Below are 25,790 nucleotides of genomic sequence, written 5' to 3' on the forward strand. Positions count from 1 at the left end.
TCACTACAAGAGCACCACTGAGTTTAAAAGTCAAGGAACATTTTATCTTTTGAACAGGAAGGTGGTGGAATCAAGTTACCATAGGAAAGAAACACCATGATGAGTTTTTAGGGGATGGCCTAAAAACCAGAGAAGGTTAAGAGAGCTATGGACGGAAGCAAATTTATAGCCAGGTTTCTAATATAGAACCACTTGGAAGAAGAAAAGTACACAATATCTAATGAGAAGTAACCAAAAAAAACAACAGATGTAAGTAGAGAGAGCAAGCTACAATGAAGAGCTTGTGTCATAAATAAGCAGATATTGAATGAGTTGAAGAAGTTACAAAGAAGAGGATTTTATCATGTGTAAGTGTTTGTTTGAGTAGGAGTTGAATAGAAGGAGTCTGAGGAAAATATAAGAACAGGTTGAAGGGCAAGTTTTTAGTGAAAATATACTCTTCTCTTTCTGCTGCAAACTTGTCTCAAGTATTTCTATATTGAGAAGGTAGTGGGAGAGTAGGAAAGGGAAGTGTTTTTTGCCTCACTAGGGTGCCTCTTAGTTGAGCTTACAACGCTTGAAGCTAACTGATAGTTTTCCACAGGCTCATAATAGGATTAAAAGGTAGTATTTTTCTGCAGCTGTAATATTAAAGAGTTTATACTCTAATCACTGGAAGTGAGCATACAGTATTTGGGAGAAGTTGCAAGAAGATGGTCTTGTTCAACTTCCAATTGGCAGGTTTCTGATATGGGGAGCACTTGAACCACATGGTCTTGTTACATGCTGTGAGAAGAATAAACAACTATAGAAAGTTATGGGTCAAATAGTGAAGAATACAGTAGGGAATCTTAAAGTATCCTCCCACTATTGTAATTTATAGGTCCTGAAGTCAAATGCTTCAAGCAGATCTGCATGAAATGCTTTACGCTGAAGCAAATTCTGTTTTTCTCCAAAGATTTCAGATATGTTATAAATTGGTGCCTTGGTTGAACTGCTTATCAATAGGAATTCTGCTCTGACTTCATTACATTAGTAACAGGACCTTACAAAAACTTCTTCCATAGTCACACTGGAGCTTTCATAGTAATAGTACTCACTGGAGCTTTCCTTAAAGGAATGGAAGTGGTGTCCATATCAATGACAAAGCCTTCTTTTTTGATTATGATGATGGTGGTGGTGATAACAGTAGTACACCATAGGATGATTCTATACAGCTGTAATTCTGTTTTTATTTTCTTTGTCCAAATAAAGTGGACTTGGCTGGTAAATAAGGAATTTTCAGTGTGAATCAAGTTAATTTGCAAATCCAGATACAAATCTTTTCAGCATAATTTAATTGATGAAATGCAGCGGGCATGTGCTAAGGAGACAGATGCTTTGATATAGACCAGAGGTCTCCAAACATAGCTGGCTGGAGAATTCTGGGAGTTGAAGTCCACAAGTCTTAAAGTTGCAAAGTTTGGGGACCCTTGATATAGACAGACAATTTTCATATACCAGGATCTCTTGAAGAGTGACTAAAAGGAGAATTTTGGAACATGACAGATAGGTCTAGGCAAACATAAGTGCATTCTCTGGTAAGTGTAGAAAAGAAAAGGCAAATTCCAGACTTAGAGGCATTAGGATAATTATTAGCATAATTTGTTATCTGTACTTTTGTATTGACATAGTCACTAACCAAAGCAGATCTAAAGGTTTTTACATATCTGCAATGTTGATCTTGTATTTTCTGTCTTTACTTAAGTGCAGATGACCTTTTTCACATGTATAAAATAAATTTTTGTAAGGTCTTGGTACTGATGTAATGAAGCGAGAACAGAATCCCTGTTGCTAAGCAGTTCAACCAATGCACCAATTCATAATATATCTTTGGTGATACTTGCACTTAGAGCATGTATACAAGTTTTCATCAAACCTTGGCTAATTTGAGAGCTGGGAAAGATATAACCAAGGTCAGTTCAATATGATAATGGGGCTAGAGCAGCAGTTTTATTTTAAAAAAGCTACAGGGTTTAGATCTGTTAACTTGCAGTAAAGGCAGTTAAGAGGGGAATGTTAAAGTGGTGTTTTCAACTTGCACAAATCCAGATCTTGTGGACTTTATCTCCCAGAATTCTGTATCCAGCAAGGTCATTGCTGAGAATTTTGGGAGTTGTTTACATATCTGGACTATAGCTAGGCTGAAAAATGCTATCGTTGAGGATAGTAGGTATTCATTATCCAAGATAGTGGACAGTAAAATGGTGCATTGTATAGACCTGTGAGTAGGGAGAGGGTTTTTTTCGCTTGTTTCTTACAATGTCAAAATTGGAGGTCATTCAGTATAGTGAGATTAAACCTAATATGGAGAGATTTAGGACCTGTAAAGAAAGCACTTGCTTAATAGCACTAGCATTAGCACTTAGACTTACATACCACTTCACAGCCCTCTCTAAGCAGTTTACAGTGTCAGCATATTGCCCCCAACAATCTGGGTCCTCATTTTATCAAATTTGGGAGTATGGAAGGCTGAGTCAACCTTGAGCTGATCAGAATCGAACTGCTGGCGGCGGTGGGAACGCAGAGTCAGACTGCAATACTGCACTCTAACTACTACACCACCACAGCTCCTTCAACCTTTGAATTGGTGATGGTAGCTATCAGTTTGGGTAGCTGTACAGGTAGTTCTTGACTTACAACCATAATTGAGGCCAGGATTTCTGTTGTTAAGCCAGGCAGTTGTTAAGTGAGTAGTGCCCAATTTTATGACCTCTTTATTTTGCCATACTTGTTAAGCAAATCACTGTAATTAAGTGAACCAAATTTCCCAGTTGACTTTATTTGTTGGCAACTGGTTTGGGGAGATTGCAGATGATCACACGCAGCAGCATCCTGGGATGCTGCACGTGTTGTAAATATATACCAATTGCCAAGTGCTTGAATGTTGATCATGTGATTGTGGTGGGGATGGGGTGTCGGTTGTAAAAGTAAGAACTTGTTGTAAGTCTTTTACAGTGCCGTTGTAACTTTGAACAATCACTAAATGAACGGTTGTAATTTGAGAGGCTGCCTGTAAAAGATTCCAGGGAAATTATGGATTATCATTGTCAATAAAGATGTTAGTTACAACAGACCTGCCTTGAAAATCAAGCCGCTAAGTTTAATATTTTTATTGCGTTTTAAAATATTGTAAAATACAAAATACAAAAGTGAATAGAAAAGCAGTTGGGGGGGGGAGGAGAAGTGAGGAAAGATAAGACAAAAAAGAAAGAAAAAAGAAACATTGACTTCCGACTCTGTCTGTTACAGTAAAATAAGGCACTAATATGAAATCACAACTTTTTTTGCTTTTTTTCATCGTAATATGAACAAGCCATTTCTGTAAAGGTCTATCAATCTCCTTGGTAGAACCCAAAATCAAAGTTTCATACGTTTTCACATCAAGCGCAAAGTTCAGAAGCGGTCTCCATGTGGAAACAAAAGTACTTATGTTCTTTTCTTTAATCAAAGTAGTCAGTTTTGCCATTTCAGCCAACTCCATCAAAATCAGCGGCTAAATGAAGCCTGTTGCTGACTTTGTCCACATTTCTGAACTTTTTGAGTGTAGGGTGTTTAGAGCTTTGCTTACTTTCTTATATATGGGACAAATAGTTAGCTTTAAATGCTTGATTTCTAAAACCATTTAATCTTTAACCAGACCAGCACTGAACAACGTTTAATTTAAATCTGGTTTAATTGCAAGAACCGCTCTTGAGGTTTTGTTGCCCTTCATGAAGAACATACTACTTTAACATCCCCCTATGAAATGTTAATGAAAATATTCCAGAAATGTATTTAAGATTCCTTTGGCTATACATTAACTGTGTACAATGAAATAATTTGCATTTTAAAGCAGCCGAAAGCAACCTATGAGCTCATTGAACACCTTCTTTGAGAAATGCCTAAAGCTGATAACTTGTGTTATCATTGTGATTTATTTGATTTTGCTTTAGCCTGCTGTATGGTCTACAGTTTAGTTACCACTAGAGTATAAATGTTTGTCTTTGTGCAATTTTAAATATTTCTTCAGAACACTATTCTCATTTTAAAAATGGTTTCTGTAATAAGATACTGAATAACTGTGATAGTTCATTATAATTATTAAAGTTGGGTTGAGATGTCTGTTCTCAAGAGCCCCCTGCTGGTGAACAGAAGTATTTTACAGAGCCACTTTAAAGAAATATTTGGAACTGATACTGTAAATGAACAGTAGTATCTGTATTGCAGATATTCTCTCTCTCTCTCTCTCTCTCTCTCTCTCTCTGTGTGTGTGTGTGTGTGTGTCTATTATGGAGTACTGGTCTCAAGAGAAATTCAGTTTCTTTGTGCAGTTTTCTATATTAGTTCTATATTAGTTTTCTATATTAGTTTCTATATTTGCAGCTTGATATCAAGTGACAGAAGCTTTCATTCTTGAGCCTGACCTCAGAAAACACCATTATCAATGTAGAGTTATTATTTTATATGTGTAAACAGTCTTTACAATTATAGTTTTTACAAGCTTTTTCCAGCCAAGCACTTCCCAGATCTTTTGGACTACAGTTGTATCACCTACAGTCAATGTAACAGGTTGTACATTGGTTGATAGATACTTCCTGCAAGGTTTCAGTTAAATGTTTCTTCGTGTTATCTGTACATGGTTGAACCTGAAACTCCTTGCATGTCAAGTATGCTCTAAGCCAGTGGACCCCAACCTTTTGGGCAGGGGCTGGTTCTATCGAGAGAGGTTTTGCCAAGGACTGGAGGGGACGTGGTTTCATGTGCTGCCTTACATCCTGTGGATGGGACTTTGCTTGTTTGCATGGCCCGGTTTCTGGTATGTCGTGGCCCAGTGCTGGTCCACGGACCAGAGGTTGGGGACCCCTGTTCTAAGCTGTGGCTCTTCTCAGTATGTGTACGAAATTCAACGTTTCACACACTCATAGGAGCAGGTTATACACTTCCTGTTGTGACAGTGGAGCTCATTTTCTTTAATGGTGTCACCCTTGAACACCAGTCACTCTGCTTTTTTTTTCTTCATGCGCTGTAATCCCATTGTTGCTCAAGCTATTATTGCTAGTCCTTCGTGTTGAACGAAAACTTGGATTTTCATTATGATCTTCCTTTTCTTAATTTCCAATTCTTTGGAACAGAGCAGCATTTTCCTGAAGTGATGCTTGGTGAAGAATTTCTTAGCCTAAGCTTGGACCAGGTTTGCAGCTTGATATCAAGTGACAAGCTCACAGTGTCATCAGAGGAAAAGGTATTCTTGATTTGTGTCTTCTGTAATATGGAAATAGAGCCTGACTGTGTAGACAGAGGAGAAAAAGAAAGATCTGAGCATTCAGAGAAATGACAGCTTTCGCTAGCTGTCATATGGATATGAACATAAATATTCTTCTTTGAGAAGAGCCTCCCCTGAAGTTTCCAAAGCACAGATATGCTGCCATAAATAGGGAGTGATGTTTTTTTTAGGTATTTGGATCTCAAGCTAATTAAGGTTTTAAAGATTGGCACATTTATGTTCAGAAGCGTCTGCAAATGATGCTGTCCAGAAATAAAAGAGAAATGGAATAAACTCCAGCAGGCTTTGAAAGTCTCTAACTTAAAAAAAAAAAATCCAGTGTGCCTAAAGGTAGAAGACTTCTATGATCAGGAAAGGGATATACCAAAATGGCCACTAATGAAGCTGAAAAAATTAGAAGGCATACAGATCAAGGCTCACAGTTTAAAACATTGCTAAATGAGTATTTGATTAACCTTTTGTAGAAAGTATAACAAGCTGGATGGAATGCAATTAGTGTCACTTGCAATTTAATGTCCCATTTCTAATTTACACTGGCTGAAGGATTCGGTTTTTTTAAGTGGCACAAGCATACAAATGTGCGCAAGAGCATCAGCACCTTTAATCTGGACATCTCACTGGCGAGTTCTTCCTATCGCACATTCATTAAATGAAGCTTCTTTTTTCATTAACATTCTTTCTGATGCTGTCAGATGATATTTAGGTCTCCAGCTTGGAGGTTCCTTATCAGGTACAACTCCCTGTATTGAAAGAAATTTGCAGTTGCTGGTGATTGGATGATTTCAACACAAACCAAGATTTGATATGTACAATTGTTATAGATATTTGATTACATTTGTGAACTAGACTATTTGATTTTCTTTCTCTAACTCTCTTCTGTTCTAAACTAAAAAGTAGAATTTCCAATGGCTAGTATACATCTTTGTTCATTTCATAGAACTCCGTGATTTTTCCATGCTCCTTTTGTATTGCCTGCTGTCACATACTGTATACTCTAGTATCCTCTTTCCTGTTGTCTTTTAGAACACTATAAGTCATGCAGAATACCCAAAACAGGCACATTAAGTACAACTTCCAAGCACATTTTTATTCTAATGATGAAATCAAAATATGAATATGTATAACTTATGATTATTATTACATTTATTGTCAAGAGTACAACATGTGTACCATGAGATTGGCTGAGCCTCCCTTCGTATACAACCCCTTCCCGCCCCACAAACACAACTCACAGTGAGAACAGAAGTCCTAACCCAGCCCCAATCTTATTACACTATGTGACCTTGTTGCACAACGCTCTGGCCTTATGATCCCAATTAGGCCCAAAATTTCCATTGCTAAGCAAGACAGTTGTTAGGTGAGTTTGTTCCACTTTTCTTGCCACAGTTGTTAAGTGAATCACTGCAGTTGTTAAGTTAGTAACATGCTTATTAAGTCAGTCTGGCTTTCCCATTGACTTTGCTTGTCAGAAGGTCTCAAACGACGATCACATAATGCTGGAACACTGCAGCTGTCACACATATAAGCCAGTTGCCAAATGTCCAAATTTTGGTCGCGTGGCCATGGGGCTGCTGCAATAGCCATAAGTGTGAAAAATGGTCACAAGTCACTTGTTCAATGTTGTTGTTAACTGCAAATGGTCATTAAACAAATAACTGCTGTAAGTCAAGGCCTACTTGTATTGCCCTTGAGGTTTTAAATTAGATTCAGAATGCTAACAGTTATAATGTATACTTATTGCACGTGAAAACAAATTGAGATCTCTCTGAACTGGAAGTGTGCTACACAATTTGAAATCTAACAGTGTGCAAGGTACGGCTTATTTAAATGACTGTATTTCCATCCTGCGCACGATCACCTTTTCCCCCCTGGATTTATAAATCTTATAATGTCACTATCCTTCTTTCTTTTAAAAAGTGCTTAACTCGTTTCTGCAGACTTAATGTTACATAATTTATGAAATCACTGCTTCCAAATTTGGGTTCTGTAATGGCAAATTAGGTCCCTTTTAGGCAAAACAAGTTTTGCTGTTTGCAGGTCTTTGAAGCTGTCATTTCGTGGATAAATTATGACAAAGAATCTCGCTTGGAACACATGGCAAAACTGATGGAGCATGTTCGTCTTCCTCTCTTGCCCAGAGACTATCTTGTACAGGTTAGTAGTCATCAGATCTTTGCACAATTAAAAATATTACAAGCTCCAGGTGCTTCTTTATGACTTGACATCCATTCATCTATCTCCCTTAGGAATCATAATCTCTGTAGCCTTCCAATGCTTTTTTCACACAGAGGCTTGGTTGGATAGAACAGGGATTTCATTTATCTACAATAAATGGTGCAAGAAAGGCTGCCATTTGGTATTCTAACAATACACAAATTTGGAATTTTTAAAACCAACTTTATGTAGTATAGGGTTTTTTTAGTGGTGTAATCACAGAGAGATCATTTAGGGCAGGGGTGTCAAAATTGATTTCTTGATGGGCTGGATTAGCATTGTAGTTTTCCTCCATGGGCCAGCCTGGGATGCAGGGAGGAGATGGGCTAGCCGGCCTCCAGTAGCACCCTGCTGGCCACAGCGGGGCATGGGAGGCTGTGGGTGGCTCCTGTGTGCCCCGTTTTTGACCTGGACAGCCTCCTGCAGCACCCTGCCAGTCAAAACACGGCACGGGGAGCAGTAGGTGGCCCCTGTGCGCTCCATTTTTGCTAGCAGAGGCACTGCTGGTCAGTCCTTTGCTATTTCCAGGCTGGTCCCACGGGACACATCTAAACATGGGCTGAACCTGACACGTGGGCCTTGAGTTTGACACCCCTGATTTAAGCCATATGCCGATGATAATTATTTCTACATCTACATCTCTGGCTGAAGATGAGAGGTTATCAAGATTCAGTTCTAGCAAGCTGAAGTAGCTGTGGACTTAGAACTTAAGCATTGAATAAGGTTGTGCTCCCATTCAAAACTCACCCATAATCTGGCAGGTCCTCTTGGATTCATGGCTCTTTCTTCAAGAGCAGGTGGAGTCCATGACATAACTCCATCCTATGAACCAATTGTAGCCATTTGTGGATTGAGATATTTTGAGGACTATTATGCCATTTGATATTGGGACTGTCATAATTTGATTTAGATGCACCAGGCTAGAAAGTGGGAGATGGTGAGTTCTAGTCCTACCTTGATCATGAAAGACAGCTTTGGGCCAGTCACACACACTCAGTCCAGCTTACCTGACAGAGGTGGTTGTTTTGGGGAAAATAGGAAGAGAAAGATGTGTTAGATATGTCCGCTGCCTTGAGGCATTTGTAAAAACAATAAAGGCGGAATACAAATAAATAAATGCAGTAGTCTGAGTAGTAATGGGCAGTATCTGGCTGTTCCTCCTTTAAGAGCTGTACCTGTTGCCATTGGGTTTTCCAAAACTTTTTATACCTTAGAATTTTCATTTCTACTTTGTTTTGGTGGAAGCTTCCTGTTTAATAAGACCAAGTTGGGGAAGCTTGCTGTAGATTCTGGTTCCAGAAGTGTACTGTTTTGGAGTGACATAGAGGCTCAAATACCTCTATGCATGTATGAATGTACAGCATGTTACTATTATTCGTGCTGCTGCTAGTTGCTTTTCAGAGAAAAAAAAATCCAAGAGAACGTATAGAATAAGATAATACAGATTTTAATGTTATTTGTTAACATTGAACAAGTTGATCTTTTCCCAAAATTTGAAAGCAAACGCTGTTAAAAAAAATTAAGATCATAGACTACAAATTAAACTTTGAGATCTTCCTAAAGAGGTACTGTTTGAGTAACTTCCACTATAGGAGTATAATAATAATAGAAATAACAACAACAACAACAACAACAACAATAATAATAATAAGGTTATCTCGTCTGCTGTGTATACTGTCATTTTTGTGTACAACAACAACAACAATAATAATAATATAATAATTCATCTCTCTTGTGCCTGCTATCTGGCTGCAGCTTACAATTTCATAAATAGTCATTGCATAGTTTATTTAGGTAGTCTTAAGATTTGGCAGGTAATTCAGATCTTTCCTAGTGTGCACAATTTGGCTTTACATGCCTTTTACCCCCCTCTTCTCCAAAATCTCTTGTGTATCCCATTTCAATATTGACCTTAGCAACTGTTAAGATGTGTGGACATCAAATCCCAGAATTTCCTAGGGTGGGATTTGAAGTCCACATATCTTAAAGTTGCTGAGGTTGGCAAACACGTAATGAATTTCATACATAGAATATGCATCAGTGCTAACTCGAAAATAGAAGTAATATTGCAATGAATGACATATGGAAATCACTTAATGAACTAGATGTTAAATAGGCAGAATGGCCTATAGCTTTGTACTGTTACATCTAAATCCTTTGAAACAGATCCAGCAAACTTCTCTTGGAGTGTATTTTTTAATGCTTACACCTATGTTCATTAGTGAAATGCAGCCATTGCGCTAACCTGTTTTGACATTTAGACAGTTGAAGAAGAAGCTTTAATCAAGAATAATAATACATGTAAAGACTTCCTCATTGAAGCCATGAAATATCATTTACTTCCTCTGGATCAGAGACAGCTGATAAAAAATCCTAGAACCAAACCAAGGACGCCAGTCAGTCTGCCAAAGGTAAATAATGTTTTCTTGTTGAAAAATTCAATTTTAATTAAGAATTCTAGTATATACAACAAACACTGGCAGTGATTCCGGCCCAAGTGTAAAAATATGTTGGCATTGTATTCCAGTAATTAACACCTTTTCTACCCAAATATTTTTTCTATTTAGTATTGGTTCAGACTTACCCTAAGTAATTTAGAATATGTTTAACCTATTATAGGATAGGTACAGTGCAAAGAAATCACAAAGGAGAGAATTACATATAGTCTTCCTATAGATGTAATTGGATGACCATGAATATCAGTTCAGATTAAGCAACTTGTGGAGGAATTGTTTAGTTTGGGGCAAATGTGAATTTTTGAACTTTTTTTGTTAGGGGTATTATTTATTTCTTTGATTTCTATAGTACCTATCTCAACAAGTGACTTACATAAAAATGCAAACAAATATTAAACAGATTTAAAATGTGGAAATACTGTTTTTATTAGAGCTTGATTTCATTCTGTCTTTTTTCACAGTCTAAGTTCATGTGTGTTAAAACTACTCTCCTTTGATGTTAATCACCATTGCCAGGCATTCATAGAATTGTCATATGTTTCCAGGCTGTTAACGAAAACCTGTGTTTCAGATTCTAAATTACTGGCCTTTTACAAAGCAATATAGTTTATTAAGCCAAAGTGTAGAGGCCTCATCCAAAGAAAACAGCAACAATTTTCTGGCTATACTTTTATTTTTAATATTTTGCATATGTCAAATTTGCATGCTTCTATTATAAAACATTTTTTCTGGAGCATTTTTTTTACTCCATTTAATTTTTTTTTTTACTCCAAAACATTTTTTTTGGAGCATTTTTTTTTTACTCCATTTAATGTGCTTAGCTGTTTTGGGAGGTAAGTTTAAGAATTCTATTTTCTAAATGTGTATTTCTGTTGAAAAGGCCACAATGCTATGGGATTTTTTTTGTTACAATAATTACCTTTTCTTTTTCACCAAGATAATGATTGTGGTGGGTGGGCAGGCACCAAAAGCCATTCGAAGTGTAGAGTGTTACGACTTTGAGGAGGAGCGATGGGATCAGATCGCTGAACTTCCTTCTCGGAGATGCAGAGCAGGTAAATTTTGTTCTTTATAACTGTCTTAATCACTATTTAAATATTATTTGTTCTATTATTTATATTTTCTGCCACCTATAAGTAGTTATGTAATATATCCATCACCTTACTGCCTTTCTGAGTAAGCAATATTATGCAAAGTACAGAAAAATGGTAAATTTTGTAAGAAAAGAAATCGGACACAAGACACAAGATGAACAACTTATTCATGTTTCTTACAAATGTACCACTTTAACCTGCTTCATACTTAGTCTACCTTCAATATTGATTCATTGATTCATTCTGTCTGTTTTACAGACTTCTTAAATAAGCAATTCTCAGTGCATTCAACTTCTATGTTGTTCATGAAAACATCTAGTGATCGTTTATAATAAAATGATTTGCTCTTATAGATAGCAATTACTGCTTTTATCAACAGCCTGCATACTACCTACACCTTTACCACTAGCATTTGCACATCTTAAAATGTCTGTATTTATTTCCCCATAATTAGCATGTGAGGTACACAGATTCATTTCCTTACTGTAGTGTTTTAATTTTGACTTCATGTTCTGTAAAGATAGAACACAGCTATCAGTAAATGTAAGCTTTACATTTAGTATCTTACTTTCTGAGATTTATCAGTCAGCCCCAGAATGGATGGAAGCCTCTTCGTTCTGGAATTGAAAATCTTCCGTGACTGAAAATCCTGCTTGGATTTCAGTGGGGAGTTTTTTTATCCAGCCCCAGAGTCAAGAGGCTTCCTTGTTATCTCTGGGGGCTGGCTGAAAACACTGCTCATGGAGTCCAGGCTTCTTGTCCTAGCCACCTTGAACAGTTTCATTTTACAAAAAGTCAAGTTGCAAAGCCAGGCCCAAAGGTTCCAGTCCATTCTTAAAAAATAAAACTAGTAGTGTTTTATCTATTTATTTAAAGAATGTATGTTTACTGCTCACCTTAACTAAATAATTCTGGGCAAGTTACAAAACAAATTCATAAATGACACATTTATGTGAAATACTTCAAAGTAATAGCAATAGGAGTTCAACATATAGTGCCTCATAGTGCTTTTACAGTACTCTGAGTGATTTACATTGTTAGCAATTGACCCCAACAATCTGGGTCCTCATTTTACCAATCTTGAAAGGATAGAAGGCTAAGTCAAGCTTGAGTCTTGTCAGAATCGAACTCTAGGCTATGGGCAGAGTTTGCCTGCAATACTGCATTCTAACCACTCTTGACACCAGGGCTCCATAACATAATTACCTAATTAAAAATAACTTTATAGCACAGAACACAACAAAACACACATACCAGGTTTCACTAATATCCTGGCTTCAGTGCCTGAAATTTGCCAGATCTTCTGAACCATCCAGACTTTGGTGGAAGGCGGTTCCATAGGACGAGTGCTGTGACAGGAAAGCCATTTGGATCCCACTGGATGACATTGGTTCCTAGAAGGGACACTGACTGTGCCAGGTCTGATGGGACAGGCAGAAACCAGGGGAAACAGTGAGTTTTGCAAGTAACCTTCCCTTGAGCCATGCAGGGCATTAAAGGTGAAAAGCAGCACTTTGAAATGCCCTTGGGAATCAGTGCAGTTCATTAGCGATGGTATTATGTGAGCATATCCACATACCCCTGTGGCAAGCCCCAGATTGCACATGCTGCTGCTTTCTGGACTAGTTCTGGATAATCACCTATTTGATGAGGGTATGCTTTCCAAACTTGCCTGCTGCTCCCCCCCCCCTCCCCATCCAATTTTGAGAATCACTGTAACGAACATGAATAATAATTAGAATTGAATTAGTCTCTGCTAATAAGTTCTTGATAAGTACATTGCAGCAGCTGCTAAAAGCTATTTAATACACTGCGCTAAAATCTTGCTGAGTGTAACCAACAAATATGCAATTACAGACACTTGTACATCATTCAAGGAAAATTCATCAGAAATTACAGGTGCTTATTGAGACTACTTGGGGTCCAGTCCAGGTTTATATTTGTATCATATTTGAAATAACTCATACTGGTTGTTATCAAAGGTGTCTGGTGGATTATACCTATTGAATATAGATCATGTCAATGCTAAAAGCTTCCAGAAATTGATAAGACAAAGGTTAACGTAGTGAATCATGCAATCAGAAGCTGTTAGATGAACAGACGCTCTCTTGTATTATTATTATTTTTTAATGTTGGAATGTAAGAAGTTGGAACAAGAGTTTTGTGGTAGGCCAAGGTTGCTTTGCTTAAACCTTTGCTCTTTTTTCATTTATTTTTAACAGGGGTAGTATTCATGGCAGGCAAAGTCTACGCGGTGGGAGGTTTCAATGGTTCCTTGCGTGTTCGGACGGTCGATGTGTATGATGCAGTGAAAGATCAGTGGACGTCTATAGCTAGTATGCAAGAAAGACGAAGCACTTTAGGAGCTGCTGTGCTCAATGAGCTCCTGTATGCTGTTGGTGGATTTGATGGAAGTACTGGTAAGTTGATGCACAAAAGCCAGCCCCAATGGGAAAATATTCTTTATTCTTAAGAATTTCTTTATTATTATTATTATTATTACCTTTATTGTCAGAGTACAACATATGTACAACGAGATTGGCCGAGCCTCCCTTCGTTCCCCCCCCCCCCAAACAGAACTCACAGTGAGGACAAAAGTCCCTAACCCAGTCCCAGACTGGAGTAAGTTCCTCTGTTCATAAATACAAACCTTGGCATTCTATACCTATCTCCGTGATGCCCCCATTTATTTTAATAATAATGATCTCTCAGGAAAATGGATGGAGCTGAAGCCTAATTTTTGAGGATGGTTAATTTTGGCATGCCCGTGGGAAGAAAATGTTTACTTAAGAAAATTCATTACTTCAAATTGCCACCATAATGTAGTTAATCAGATTCTACAAAAACCCTCCAGTGAGCTTCTCTTCCCTTTGAGGAAGTGGTTTTAAAATGCCCTGTTAAGCACAGATCAATAATAAGAACTGGGATGTTATTCTCAGGGGTGGCTTCTTATTGCAGAAGCTAATGATGATTGCAATAGGTAAGGATAGTGTTAATGCCTGAAAAAGAAGAAGCTTCCTCGTTAGCAAAGGAGCTCTGGCTTGCTTCCTCCCCTTTGTTTGCCTGAAGGGAAATGATCATTATGAGATGAATTCTGTGATAGGATAACTGTGTTATGTGTTTCCCCTTTTCATGTTTTCAAACTAGGTCTGGCATCTGTGGAGGCTTATAATTATAAGGTCAATGAATGGTTTTTTGTGGCGCCTATGAACACAAGAAGAAGCAGTGTTGGAGTTGGAGTTGTAGAGGGTAAGAATTTTCTGTTTTGAAGTCACTCATATTTTATTTACAGCGATGCAACATTGCAACTACCAATATCACAAAATCACGTTCAGCCAATTAAACGAGTCTGAGGATCCTAGATGTTTTTCTGTAAATACATCTCTGCTGTTCTGTAAGTACAAATGTGTCTGAAAACTTAGTTGGTCACATTTTCCCTATTCCCATATTTTCTTCTTATTAAGAGTGGCATATATTTTTTAAAATTTCCTGTTCTGGAAAGAAATCAAGAAATTAGTGAAGGAAAGAGTTACTGAACTGGTTAATATGTATCATATAGGTAGTCCTCAACTTAAAACCATTCATTCAGAAGCTATTTAAAGTTACAATAGCACTGAATGAGGGGAGCTTAAGGTCCTTGAGTTTCATCCGATTTTAAAGTGTTGGTAACTAATAATGCTTCCAATCTCCACTTTATAATAAGGACAAAACTCTGAAATGATTGCTGCTTGTAGCTGGAGCTTTTAAAAAGCTTTTTGCTTTATAAGAATTTCTCATTGCCTTGATATTTCATTGGAAACGCCTAATAGAAACATAACTACTGCCACCAAATTTGTAGATCTTCAACATGCTTACGTCCGTTATGTGATAATCAGATGAGTAGTGATTAAAAACTGGTTTTTAAATGTTCGCTATATATTTTCCTTTAATTGATCCCGTTGACGGCTGATGCTGAAATTTTAGGTAAACTATACGCTGTTGGTGGATACGATGGAGCATCACGTCAGTGCCTTAGTACTGTGGAGCAGTATAATCCATCTACAAATGAATGGTCTTACGTTTCTGATATGAGTACTCGGCGCAGCGGTGCAGGTATTCTATTCCAAATCATCATTATTTATTTAATTAAAGCGTTAGACTTCTGCAACATATGCCAAAATTTCTTTTTATGTTGTTGTTTTTTCTCAGTTCTTTGTGTCAACCTCCTTATGGCCAGGTTGATAGGCATTCAAGTCAAAGCAGATAATCTCATAACGGGCTGGAGTAGATAAATAGGGACCATCTAAAGAAAAGAACTAGCATTGACCAGCAAGTTGAAATGTTCAGTGGACTTAGTTTATAAACAACTGTCATGATTATTGATGGCTAGCCTGAAGTCTGCTTCAGATTGACAATTCAATCTAGACAGTATTAGGTTCCGGTAGTAGCCAAGACTGACATACTGACACTGGATGTGGAATATTTATAGCTACAGGTATTCCTTTTCACAAATGCCCTTACAGATGTCATGAACATGATTAGAACATAGAAGCGACTTGTGTACTTGCCTCATGGCTAAGGCTGCTTCCAGAGAGTTGATTTTTTTTAAAAAATATTACTTTCACGTTTCCATGGTACACATAATGAAATAGATTACTAAGTGAAAACTTCTAGTTGGCCGTTGTGGGAAGAACAGCACTTGCTGGCTATAACATCTCTTAATGCTTAAAAATAGTTTTAAAAAGACAAGTTGTCATGTTGTTCTGTCTCTTACTTCCTCCCGGATTGGAAACATCGGCCCACTTTTGAGAGGGTTTGAACAAGTTCCTACCTCATCCTTCAAAATGCCTAACATGACCCCCAAAGAAAGAAAAAGAAAATATCAATTCCCAGGGGCTGGAAAAGGGTGCTAGGTAGTCTCAGGTTTTCTCCCCATTGTAGGGCGATTTTGTCATCCTTTCAAAGTCAAGAAAACCAAAGTTATGAATAGTTTTTTTATTATAAGGGTACAATTTACAGAATCTTGCAAGCCTGTATGTGTTCCCACTTCCCTCCCTTTATCTTTATGTTAATTAGAGAGGATTAAGTCAAATGCTTTCTCAGATTACATTTTTGCCCTGGACTCAAGATTTATTTTATCTGACCATTGGTTTGACTGTGGCTTTTCCTCCTGTTCCTCATGGTTATTCTTTCTGCCTCTTACAAACTCTCAATTTTGGATAATAGCTACCCTAATGGATACTGTACTGTTTAGCGCAGTCGGGGCTATGCTCTTGGCACAGCGATTTATCATCCCTGACTGGAAGTTGATTTACAATAGATCCTGAAGTTCCCCTGTTTGGCTTTTTAGGGGTTGGTGTTCTTAGTGGCCAGCTATTTGCTACTGGAGGGCATGACGGTCCTTTGGTGAGGAAAAGCGTGGAAGTGTATGACCCTGGAACAAATACATGGAAACAAGTAGCAGATATGAATATGTGCAGAAGAAATGCAGGTATTTTCCTCAAATTTCTATATCACTGTTCAGGTGTAAGCAAAGCAGTTGAGGGAAATATTAATACCAAGGAGATACAATAATAAATGTGTGAGTCTTTAAAGCACTATAGCATTTTTAGTTACTTTAGTAATAAAAAGGTCACAATGTCTTTATTTTAAATTAATGTTTGATTAAGTCTACATACTTTAAGTCTAGCAGATTTGAAAATATTAGTAGAATCACTGTCAAATAAATGCAGACCATTAATACCCTTTTAAATTACAGGTTTTTATATCTTGGATTTGTAAAGAAATAAAATAATAACACACACACACACACACACACAGAATATTTTAAATATTAAAATATTTTAAAATCACAGTTTACTTTTATAAATGTTAGGATAGTCTACAAGAGGTACAACTTAAATAGTGATAGAACTATGGAAATTACAGTAAGATGTAATTGAAAAGCACATGTAAGAGTTTGGTAAGAGAAGGGATAAAACTACAAGAATAAATATATTTATTTTAAAGGTTTTCTAGATATCTGAAATTTGACACTTCTGCCAGGCCCCAGAACAAGCATTTTAAATAGGGTATACTTGCTTATTTTTAATTAATTAAATGTTAAACATAAGGGGGATATAGTTCAATTCATATTTATTGCAGAATGGATGCCGTGGCTAACAAATGAGTAACATATGGGGCTTCATTCTGTATTTATTTAATTCAATTCCAAGGCCCTATTTCTATTCTTAATAATTCTGGGCAGTTGACAGAAGAGCGGAAAATATATATAGGCTTTTGCTAATAGTTTGTTATTTTAGTTTGTTTTTGCAATTAGGAATGACTAGAATTGTATAGATTACTATTGAGATCTCATAAGTAACAAGAATTTTTAGATCCATTTTTCATTGTTATTATTTTTCATTTTTATTAAGGATTACAAGCACTAATATTAGTTGTCATCATTTGTTATACATGCGGGCAGATGGGCTTTTCATAAATAATGTCTTAATGGTTAGAAAAAAAGCAAAAAAAAAAAAAGGATACAAGCAGAAACCACTAGTATGACTGATAAAATGTGTGTGATTTCAGTAAATTGAGAAATAACAGGTGTTAATAATAAAAATCAATGTTAAATTTGCCCTTCTGCCTTGCCATGACAGCAGCCTATAAAATTAGGACTTCTGATTGTACTATTTTTGTTTTCTCTGTAGGTGTGTGTTCAGTGAATGGACTTCTTTATGTAGTTGGGGGAGATGATGGCTCTTGCAATTTGGCCTCTGTAGAATACTATAATCCTGTCACTGACAAATGGACACTATTACCAAGCAACATGAGCACTGGAAGAAGTTATGCAGGTAAGCAGTGTATTGGTCTAGACAGGCATAGAAATGACAGGCAAGTTGATTATATGTTGCTTAACTTCCTGCTGTGGCTCTAGTTGAGTATTGTTGATAATTTTTCTTAACTGAATCTGGTAGGATCCCAGATCTTTGCTACGTGTTTGTGTCTTCATTAGATTTACCCATTAACAAAATAGCATTGTGCCAATGGCATGTATGTAAACTATGTAATCTCCACTAACAGGTATATTAAATTGTTCTGGGTAGTCTTATACTTAACTTCTCAATGACATGATTTCTAACTGGGTGGAATGATGCACCATATGGCACCAATTTTTGAAGCAAGGTACTTTAGAAAGCTAATTTACATCATGAGTCCAAAATCTGGGACTCATGACAGCTGAGGGAATGAAACGTGGGAAAGCTGTGGCTCCTTCAGTGCTGTTGGCTGCTGTTCTTCATTTTCTTCATGATCTTCATTTTCAACATTAAGTGACAGTTTCCCAGTCAGTCCCGCAATCCCTGTCTCCCTCCCACTCACAGCAGCAGGCATTTATCTATCCACTAGAAAAGGAAGGAACAGGGAGGAAGGAACTCCCATGCACATTTCCTGGCCCATGCCACCTACTTGTGCACTTCCCCAACCTGTGCCAGCCCTGATCCATGCCAACCCCATACACCATCCCTGACCAGCATGTGCCTTGCCAGACCCATGTGTATCCCTACAAACCCACAGCACTCCATGCCTGTCCTGTGTGCTGACCTATGCAGCACCTCTTGGGTATATCACACACCCTTCATATGGCACCTCTTGTGCACTTCCACATGCCATGTCTTATTTGCACACATCCCACATGCTCCCCTCCCTCCCTCACTGAGCATCAGCCACTTACCTGCCTACTGGCCTTTCACAGTCTCACCTGGTTCATACAGAAAATCTTGGAGATTCTAACTCTCAAAATAGACAGAAGGAAGAGAGACCATTAAGACAGGCTCTAGAAAATGCTTTCAAAACTCAGGATAAGTACACGATCTTTTGACCTTTCAAGTCCCACCAGCAATTGTTTTGGGAAAGGCTCTGTCAGAGCACATGACCTATACCATCTGACCTATAATTGTTCAGTAGTATTAATAAGAGCCCAGTTAAAGTATACTAAATGAAAATGACAAACCAAACTATAGCTTTTGACTTTCAGCAGCTCAGTTTCTGTGTCAGAATATATTAGGGACACATCCACGAATAAAATAAAAGACATCAGAAAAAGACTGTGCTTTTTCAAAGGAATTGAAGTTAGACTAAAAAAAGATCCCCCCCACAAAAAAAAAAGATCTTAAAAAAGACAGTCTGTAGTTTTTCAAAGAGGATGAAGTTAAATAAAGCTCTAATTGTACTCCATGTGGTAATTACATGATGGCAATTGGAATGAATAATAATTTGATGACAGCTGGAATAAAATTCTCTCTCTGCATCCGCTAAAACTGCTGGGGTGCTTTTGGGGCCATGGAGAAGGTGTAATTCATTGTAGAGGCTTGAAAAATACCTCCCACAATTTTTAAAACATCTCAACTACACAAAGTCTTTAGACAAAATGAAAAGTATGTTTATGGAGATGTTTCTCAAGACTTTACAATGAATTACAACTTCTCCATGATCCCAAAAGACTATATTTTTCTATTTTTATGAAAAATGCAAATTATCAATTAAAACATAACATTTTTTTTTCTTAGCAATAACAGTATAATAGAGTTGGCAGAGACCTTGCAAAGCCAAGGTGGCCAATCACTGAACAAATGGTCATAAGTCGAGAACTACCTGTATGGTCATTTGTATTGTTTTTCATTTACCATTTTATAACCAAACAGTGTATTTCTTAAAGGGAGTGAGTTAGCTATTTCTCATACACTTTCTAGTAAATTACTCAGTGATTAATTTAACAACTGTGACAATTTTTGCTGATTACTTCAGGACAGGGTACAATATTATCCTTTCAGTCAATAATAGCTCCCATTATTGACTTTAGATGTGAAAGATTCACTAGTTGAAGGCTCAAGATCTTGAACGTTTCTATGAAGTGAAAATTAGTCTCTAATCAACTTGAATGGAATACATTGAGTACCTGTTTACTTTTCTCCCTTGCAGGTGTAGCTGTGATCCATAAACCATTGTGACACCCGTTTGTGTGAATGCAACGCAAGGAATGATGTCTGTCTGGTTGGGTTTTGGAAGACACTGGGGATTTTTAATTGCCATACTAACATTGCACTTCTAGCCTGACAAGCATATACTAAGAGCATCCCTTTCTTCTCAACATGCCACTGCTGGGAACAAATTCCAGAAATAAGGTGTTGCTTATTTTGTGGGTGTTCTGTTCTTTTTTTGTGTGAGCTGTTTTATGTACAGCCAGGATTGAGATTGAAGTGAGTTTCTCAAGAAAGAAGAAATGCTTCTCTACAGCTTGTGACTGGGAGAAACTTTTTAAAAAGAATTCTTTACTACTGACAGTGAATTAAGTATTAGACATAATTTTTTACTTGGTTACAAATACTTAATTACACCCGTAGAAATTAGAAATTTCAAAATACCCCAAAACTGTCTGGGAAGCAGTCCAGAAGATTTTGCTTGTATTGTAACCAATCTGTGTACATATCCTATTTGACTACTGTAAATTTCTAATTTTGGGTGCTGTATGATTTTTCTCTTGATGCAAAAACCCAATTTATCAAATTGGCTTGATGAGCCAAGTAGTGTGTTTCTTTGAACTTCAAATGCCCAAACACCAGAAACACTATTGAAATGCAGTGTTCTACTGCTTTTTGAACAGACATTTTTTTCCTCAAGGTTGACTTTGGTGAAGTGGAGTGATGGGGGAATGTAATATATTCGTTGGCAACAATTGAAAAACTAATCAGAAAAAGCAAGCTGAACCTGCAGTCTGTTTTTGGTACTGTGATATTGTGTCATCTTCAACAGTGTAGAATGATGGAAATATGCCACCAAATTCCAGGAACTTTGCAACTTTTACGATGATTTGGGGATTTCAGGTGGGACCATAAGCCACTTGAGGAACAGAAGCAGTAATATGCCGGGATGATAAGGTACTGCCAAGTACAAGGGCAGAGGGAATTTGGGATGAGGTTTTCTGTGGAAATGTATCTTCAGAAGACCAAAGGAGGATATCAAGAAGACTGGAACAATCATCTAGGAAATCCCAGCTAAGCTTTGATTAGAAGGAACTGGATTCCTGCATATACCTTTCATTCTTTTGACCATACATCATCAGTGGCCCAAGATAATTTAGAACTTTTAAGTGTCCTTTACTTCATCATTGTTTAACTCTTCTAGCTCGAGCTGTCCTTCTAAATGTTATCCATACGTTTGCTGTTCTATGTGTAAAAAAAAGGTTATTTGGAATTAATTTATTCTAAAAATGGAAAGGTAAGTGACTTCTCAGAATAGGGAAAAATGTCCAGTTTTACAAATCGATCTGTATGCAATCCCATTCTAGCCATTTTTTTAAAAAAATCAAAACTACCACCACATGGAAAATAATTCTGATGTCAAAATATATTATTTGCTTCCATTTTTTCAGTCAGGTAACACCCCCAAAGCACCTATTTCTCTATTCTCCACTATCTTTTTCTTGAATACATTTTCTGTTTTATTTTGATTTAAGAAAAGCATTTAACTCATTTGTCTTCCTTTTAGTTTTCCTGTCACTTAAAGCAACTGTGAAACATTAGTGAAGCAGAAAATGCAATTGAACATGATTTTCAGTAAAGTGTTTCTAAAGGCAAGACTGGGTTTTTTTAATAAGCGATTTCTTCTTTTAAAAACAATCTCTTTACATCTTAGAGTTCCTTTTTGTATATTGGCAGAGAGGGTATAGTACCAAAGGGTAAGAATGCACACATAACAATCCTAGCTACTGTTTAAAACTCTTCAAGCAGTAAACTGATTATTGTCTGTTTAACACCTATTTTAAGGTAAAATATATGGCATTTTCTTTATTTGTCTTTCTTCCTTTTTACTAAGGTTGCCTGTCACTAAGGAATTGTCTTTCCAAAGCGGGAACAATAAATACATTGCATCAATTGCATTTTCTATACCGAGTTTGAGAGTGAATAAAATACAGCTTCCTTTTCTCCACATAGGAGTTCCATCCAAGAGCCATTGAATATGGACATCCTGTGGCAAATCTCTAGTCCTTCTGAGGAAGATTTGGGAATGCTGTGGAGATTTTGATAGGGCTTAGCCAGGCCTGGCTTGGATGTTTATTGCTGAGCAATAAATGAGTTGAGTTGACATAGTTTGTTTGGCTAAAAGTAAACAAGTCACATCCTGCCTGAAAGTTAAACTTGAACTAGGACTTTGCATGTGATGGTAGTAAATAACATTTAATGCTTTATAAACAAATAGACATGGAACAGGACTTAAACTTCATATTTTTCCCTCACTACCCACACAAACCTCCCTAGAAGATCTACTGGACACCATAGTTTTTGCTCAAAAATCTCTAGGATGATGTCTGAGTATAAACCCTGTCATCCTCATTGGGCAATCATCTGGGTATGGTTCTGTTAATCCTGCTTGTAGCACATGTGAATCACTTAACAGGTGGGAAATGCTTCCAGTAATCTGCACATGAAGACCACAGTACGCAAATCAGTCACGGCTTTGAAATACAATGAGATTGTTTTTCTTTGTTTTTACTCAGTGATGCTAAGATGCCATATTTACCTCATTTGATGATGCAAGTATGTCTACAAATGTATATGCACAAAAATCCAACTTCTTATCAAAGCTATATGCATGCTACATTCCACCACTGATAGGCACTGTATTTTGCTGTCTAGCTCTACTATAAAGTGGCCCCTAGGTTCCCATGTGACAAGCTGGGGTGGGGGAATTAGAAACTTGTGTGGTGGCTGTTCATAAATGGCATTGGTTTCAGCTAAGAGCCACTTATCACTAGCAAATGGTATGTGTCACTCTTCTGTGGGTAAACTTGCAGGGTTAATGCAAGTCAAGTGACCTCATTTCTCAGCTATGCAATATTAATAATTGTGACACAACAACCAGCTGCAATTGCCCTTTCAAAACGCTTTTGAAATAACTTTCATTTGCACCATGCCAACTCTGAGCCGCAGCTTTTCAAAGATTGCCTTTTTATAGGGCTTGGAAATACAGCTTTAGAGCTGGCAAATTTAAATATAATTATTTTTGTAAGATAATTCTTAATGAGTTCTTGGCTCTCTTTTGATATCGGTGGCAATTATGATTAGTGTCTAATCCTTACACCATGGGCCCAATTCTCATCAGCCATTTATTTATGATGGCTTATGGAAAGGACACAATCCTGCTCAATGTTAATTAACAGTGGACTGTTACCTCTATATTAGTAAGATTCTGAACTAAGGCACACAGCAATGCCCACATGTTTATTGGCTTTTAAAAAAAATAATAATTTGGCTTCAACTTGTACATCAGGATTGCTTTATTTTTCTCTTCGGTTTTCTAGCAACAGTGTGCTCTGCAGCTCAATACTAAAATCACATTTAGAAGTGAAGTCTCTCTCGTCCAAAAGCTGACTCATTTCATTGTGAAATGATCTTCCATAAATCCGGGTTACAGATGCAAAAGTTAAAAACCAATGCAAAAGACTGTTTTAGGTCTGTGCTCAACATATGCTCCTAAACATAGTGCAGATTTTCCTTCTTGGAAGCTTCTGGCAGAGAATTCCATCCCCTCCCCCCTCCCAGTATTTTAAAGGAAATCTGTATGTTGGCAACTAAATTAGCATGGATATACTATTAATTTGCTCATTTCCAATTGCTGTTGCAATTTATTAGATAGTACATAACGGGCTGCAAATATCCAGAGTTTTCATGTGTCTTTTGCCATCTAGTTGCTGCCTGGACATTTTTTTTTTTTAAACCAGAGATCAATGAACTGCCCAATTCCATTGATGTTTCAAACTTAAGCATTTCAGCAATTGAGATTTGCAACCAACTTATTGGACAAGCTTATGTCCAGATGTTAAAGCACAAAGTACTACTGTATTTAAAATGAATTCTCAATAGACCCTAAATAACATTGCGTGATTAAGCAGTAAAAAGGAAATTATTTTTATTTTTTGCACTATATGTATATTGAAGACTTTGGATATTATTTACCTTTTCAATCAAAGGAATGCACGTGTCCACTACTTTAACAGGCTTGTTTCCTGTTTATGGGTAGGAATCAAGACATACTTGAAGGCACTAAAAAAAGGACACCTTTTTAAAAGAATTAACATTTGGCGCATAACTGAATTAACAGATTGTGATAATATAAAGGGGCAGATTGCTAGTAACTCTTGCATAATATTTGTTTCTGAAAACATGAAATGATTACTTTTGGTTGAATTTCAGGTATTTAAAGATTGTCTTTTGCCAATCCAGTTTCCAGTTAGATTCCATAGTTTGTTCCTAAATTATCACTCCAAGTTAGAGTTTAATTATGGATTATGGATAGATGATGATTTGTTGCCATGCAAAATCAGGAGGGAGTCTGTAAGTGTCAACCCTGAAGCTAGCCTGACTGAAGGCATTTTGTCTGCTGCTGGTGCTTAATAATGGTTTGGTTAAGGATGACATTTGAATGTGCTCAATATGTGATAAGTATATGATAAGAATCCAAAACACTCTTTTTTCCCCAATATCCTAAATTATTTTATTTTTCTGTGTGGTAGCAATAAACTCTTAAGAGGTTTAATTTATAAATATGATGTTTAAGATATAGTTTAAGAATAACAGAAGAGCAAAGCTTTTTTTATTTAAAAAAAACACTAGACTGAGATAAAATGTAGCTGTGATCCTGTACTACTTACAGTCCAATCCTTTGCATGTTTACTCAGAAGCAGGTTTTACTTTACTGAAACCAGAGGTGTCAAATTTGTATTGTCACGCCGGTGTCACATGATGTGTTGCAACTACCCCCCTCCTTTGCTAAGCCAGGCGTGGGAAACACATGATGCATCCGGCCTGCAGGCCATTAGTTTTGACAGCCCTGCTGTAAACAATAGGAGTTCATTCTAAATAAACCTGTGCAAGATTGCAGCTGTAATTAGTTTAATGAGTTTTCCCCTTCAATCATACTGCCCATGATATTGATTTGATAACTCTTTATACCTGATTACTGCTGTGGGAGTAACTGGTTGGTAGTGTGATTCTATTTCCCCCCCTTACCTTTCTTTCAGCTTCAAAACTTCATAAAAATGTTAACTTGTCAATAGGAAGTTACATGTATTTTCCAGCACATTGAATTTTGGTTGAATAAAGTTGAGCAAATGAAACTGATCTTGTATTTCTTCTGATCCTGTCAAGGATTTCAGTGAGAGAAAATGTGGTGTGGGAGTGTATCCCCCCCATGATGAAGCTTCAATACTATCTTTTTCTGCATTCATGCAATTACAATATATGCACTTTATAACTTAGCTAGCTGTATGATTAAAAACTCAGCCTTTCTTGTTGCTTCAGATAGTGTAGAGTTGTAATTGCAGGAATGTTCCAATCTCAGATGGCAAACCTCAGATAAAGAATGTTTCCAAGCAAATACAACTCAGTCAAACAAAGTCACTAATCTATAGATAAAGGAGGATTAGAGAGGAGAAGTAGACATATGTTAGACTTTAACTAGAGATAATTAATTGTATGGATTACTGTACTAAACAGTAGCGAAAGTTAAGCAGTAACCAAAGTTAACCAATGATGGAGGATAACTAAAAATGTATATAAATGCAAGACTATACTCCAATAAAGATCATCATAATTCAGTTGTTCATGATCAAACAACTCGACTGCCTCGTCATTACAACAAGTGGCGCCTGAACAGGGACCCTCTTACTTTGTCTGGCAAGGATTTGGTGCACCTTCAACCCTTTGTGGTTTCTTCAACCTT

At 37.0% G+C, this 25,790-nt stretch overlaps 1 protein-coding gene across 2 annotated transcripts in view; it reads left to right on the forward strand.

The window, feature by feature from the left end:
* Nucleotides 1-25,185, forward strand: part of KLHL3 (kelch like family member 3) — a 48,686-nt gene extending 23,501 nt beyond the window's left edge. For both annotated transcript variants that reach the window (XM_026696522.2, XM_026696523.2), the window contains exons 6-15: nucleotides 5,133-5,242; nucleotides 7,322-7,438; nucleotides 9,760-9,909; nucleotides 10,892-11,009; nucleotides 13,271-13,468; nucleotides 14,196-14,297; nucleotides 15,012-15,140; nucleotides 16,378-16,518; nucleotides 17,723-17,866; nucleotides 19,992-25,185. In XM_026696522.2, coding sequence (XP_026552307.1) covers nucleotides 5,133-5,242; nucleotides 7,322-7,438; nucleotides 9,760-9,909; nucleotides 10,892-11,009; nucleotides 13,271-13,468; nucleotides 14,196-14,297; nucleotides 15,012-15,140; nucleotides 16,378-16,518; nucleotides 17,723-17,866; nucleotides 19,992-20,020 — 1,238 coding nt within the window. In that variant the 3' untranslated portion in view covers nucleotides 20,021-25,185. The remainder of the gene's footprint in view (nucleotides 1-5,132; nucleotides 5,243-7,321; nucleotides 7,439-9,759; nucleotides 9,910-10,891; nucleotides 11,010-13,270; nucleotides 13,469-14,195; nucleotides 14,298-15,011; nucleotides 15,141-16,377; nucleotides 16,519-17,722; nucleotides 17,867-19,991) is intronic.
* Nucleotides 25,186-25,790: the final 605 nt, after the last annotated feature.

Source organism: Pseudonaja textilis, chromosome 2, assembly GCF_049901715.1.
Source record: "Pseudonaja textilis isolate UNSWEBS1 chromosome 2, rPseTex1.2, whole genome shotgun sequence".
NCBI lineage: Eukaryota > Metazoa > Chordata > Lepidosauria > Squamata > Elapidae > Pseudonaja > Pseudonaja textilis.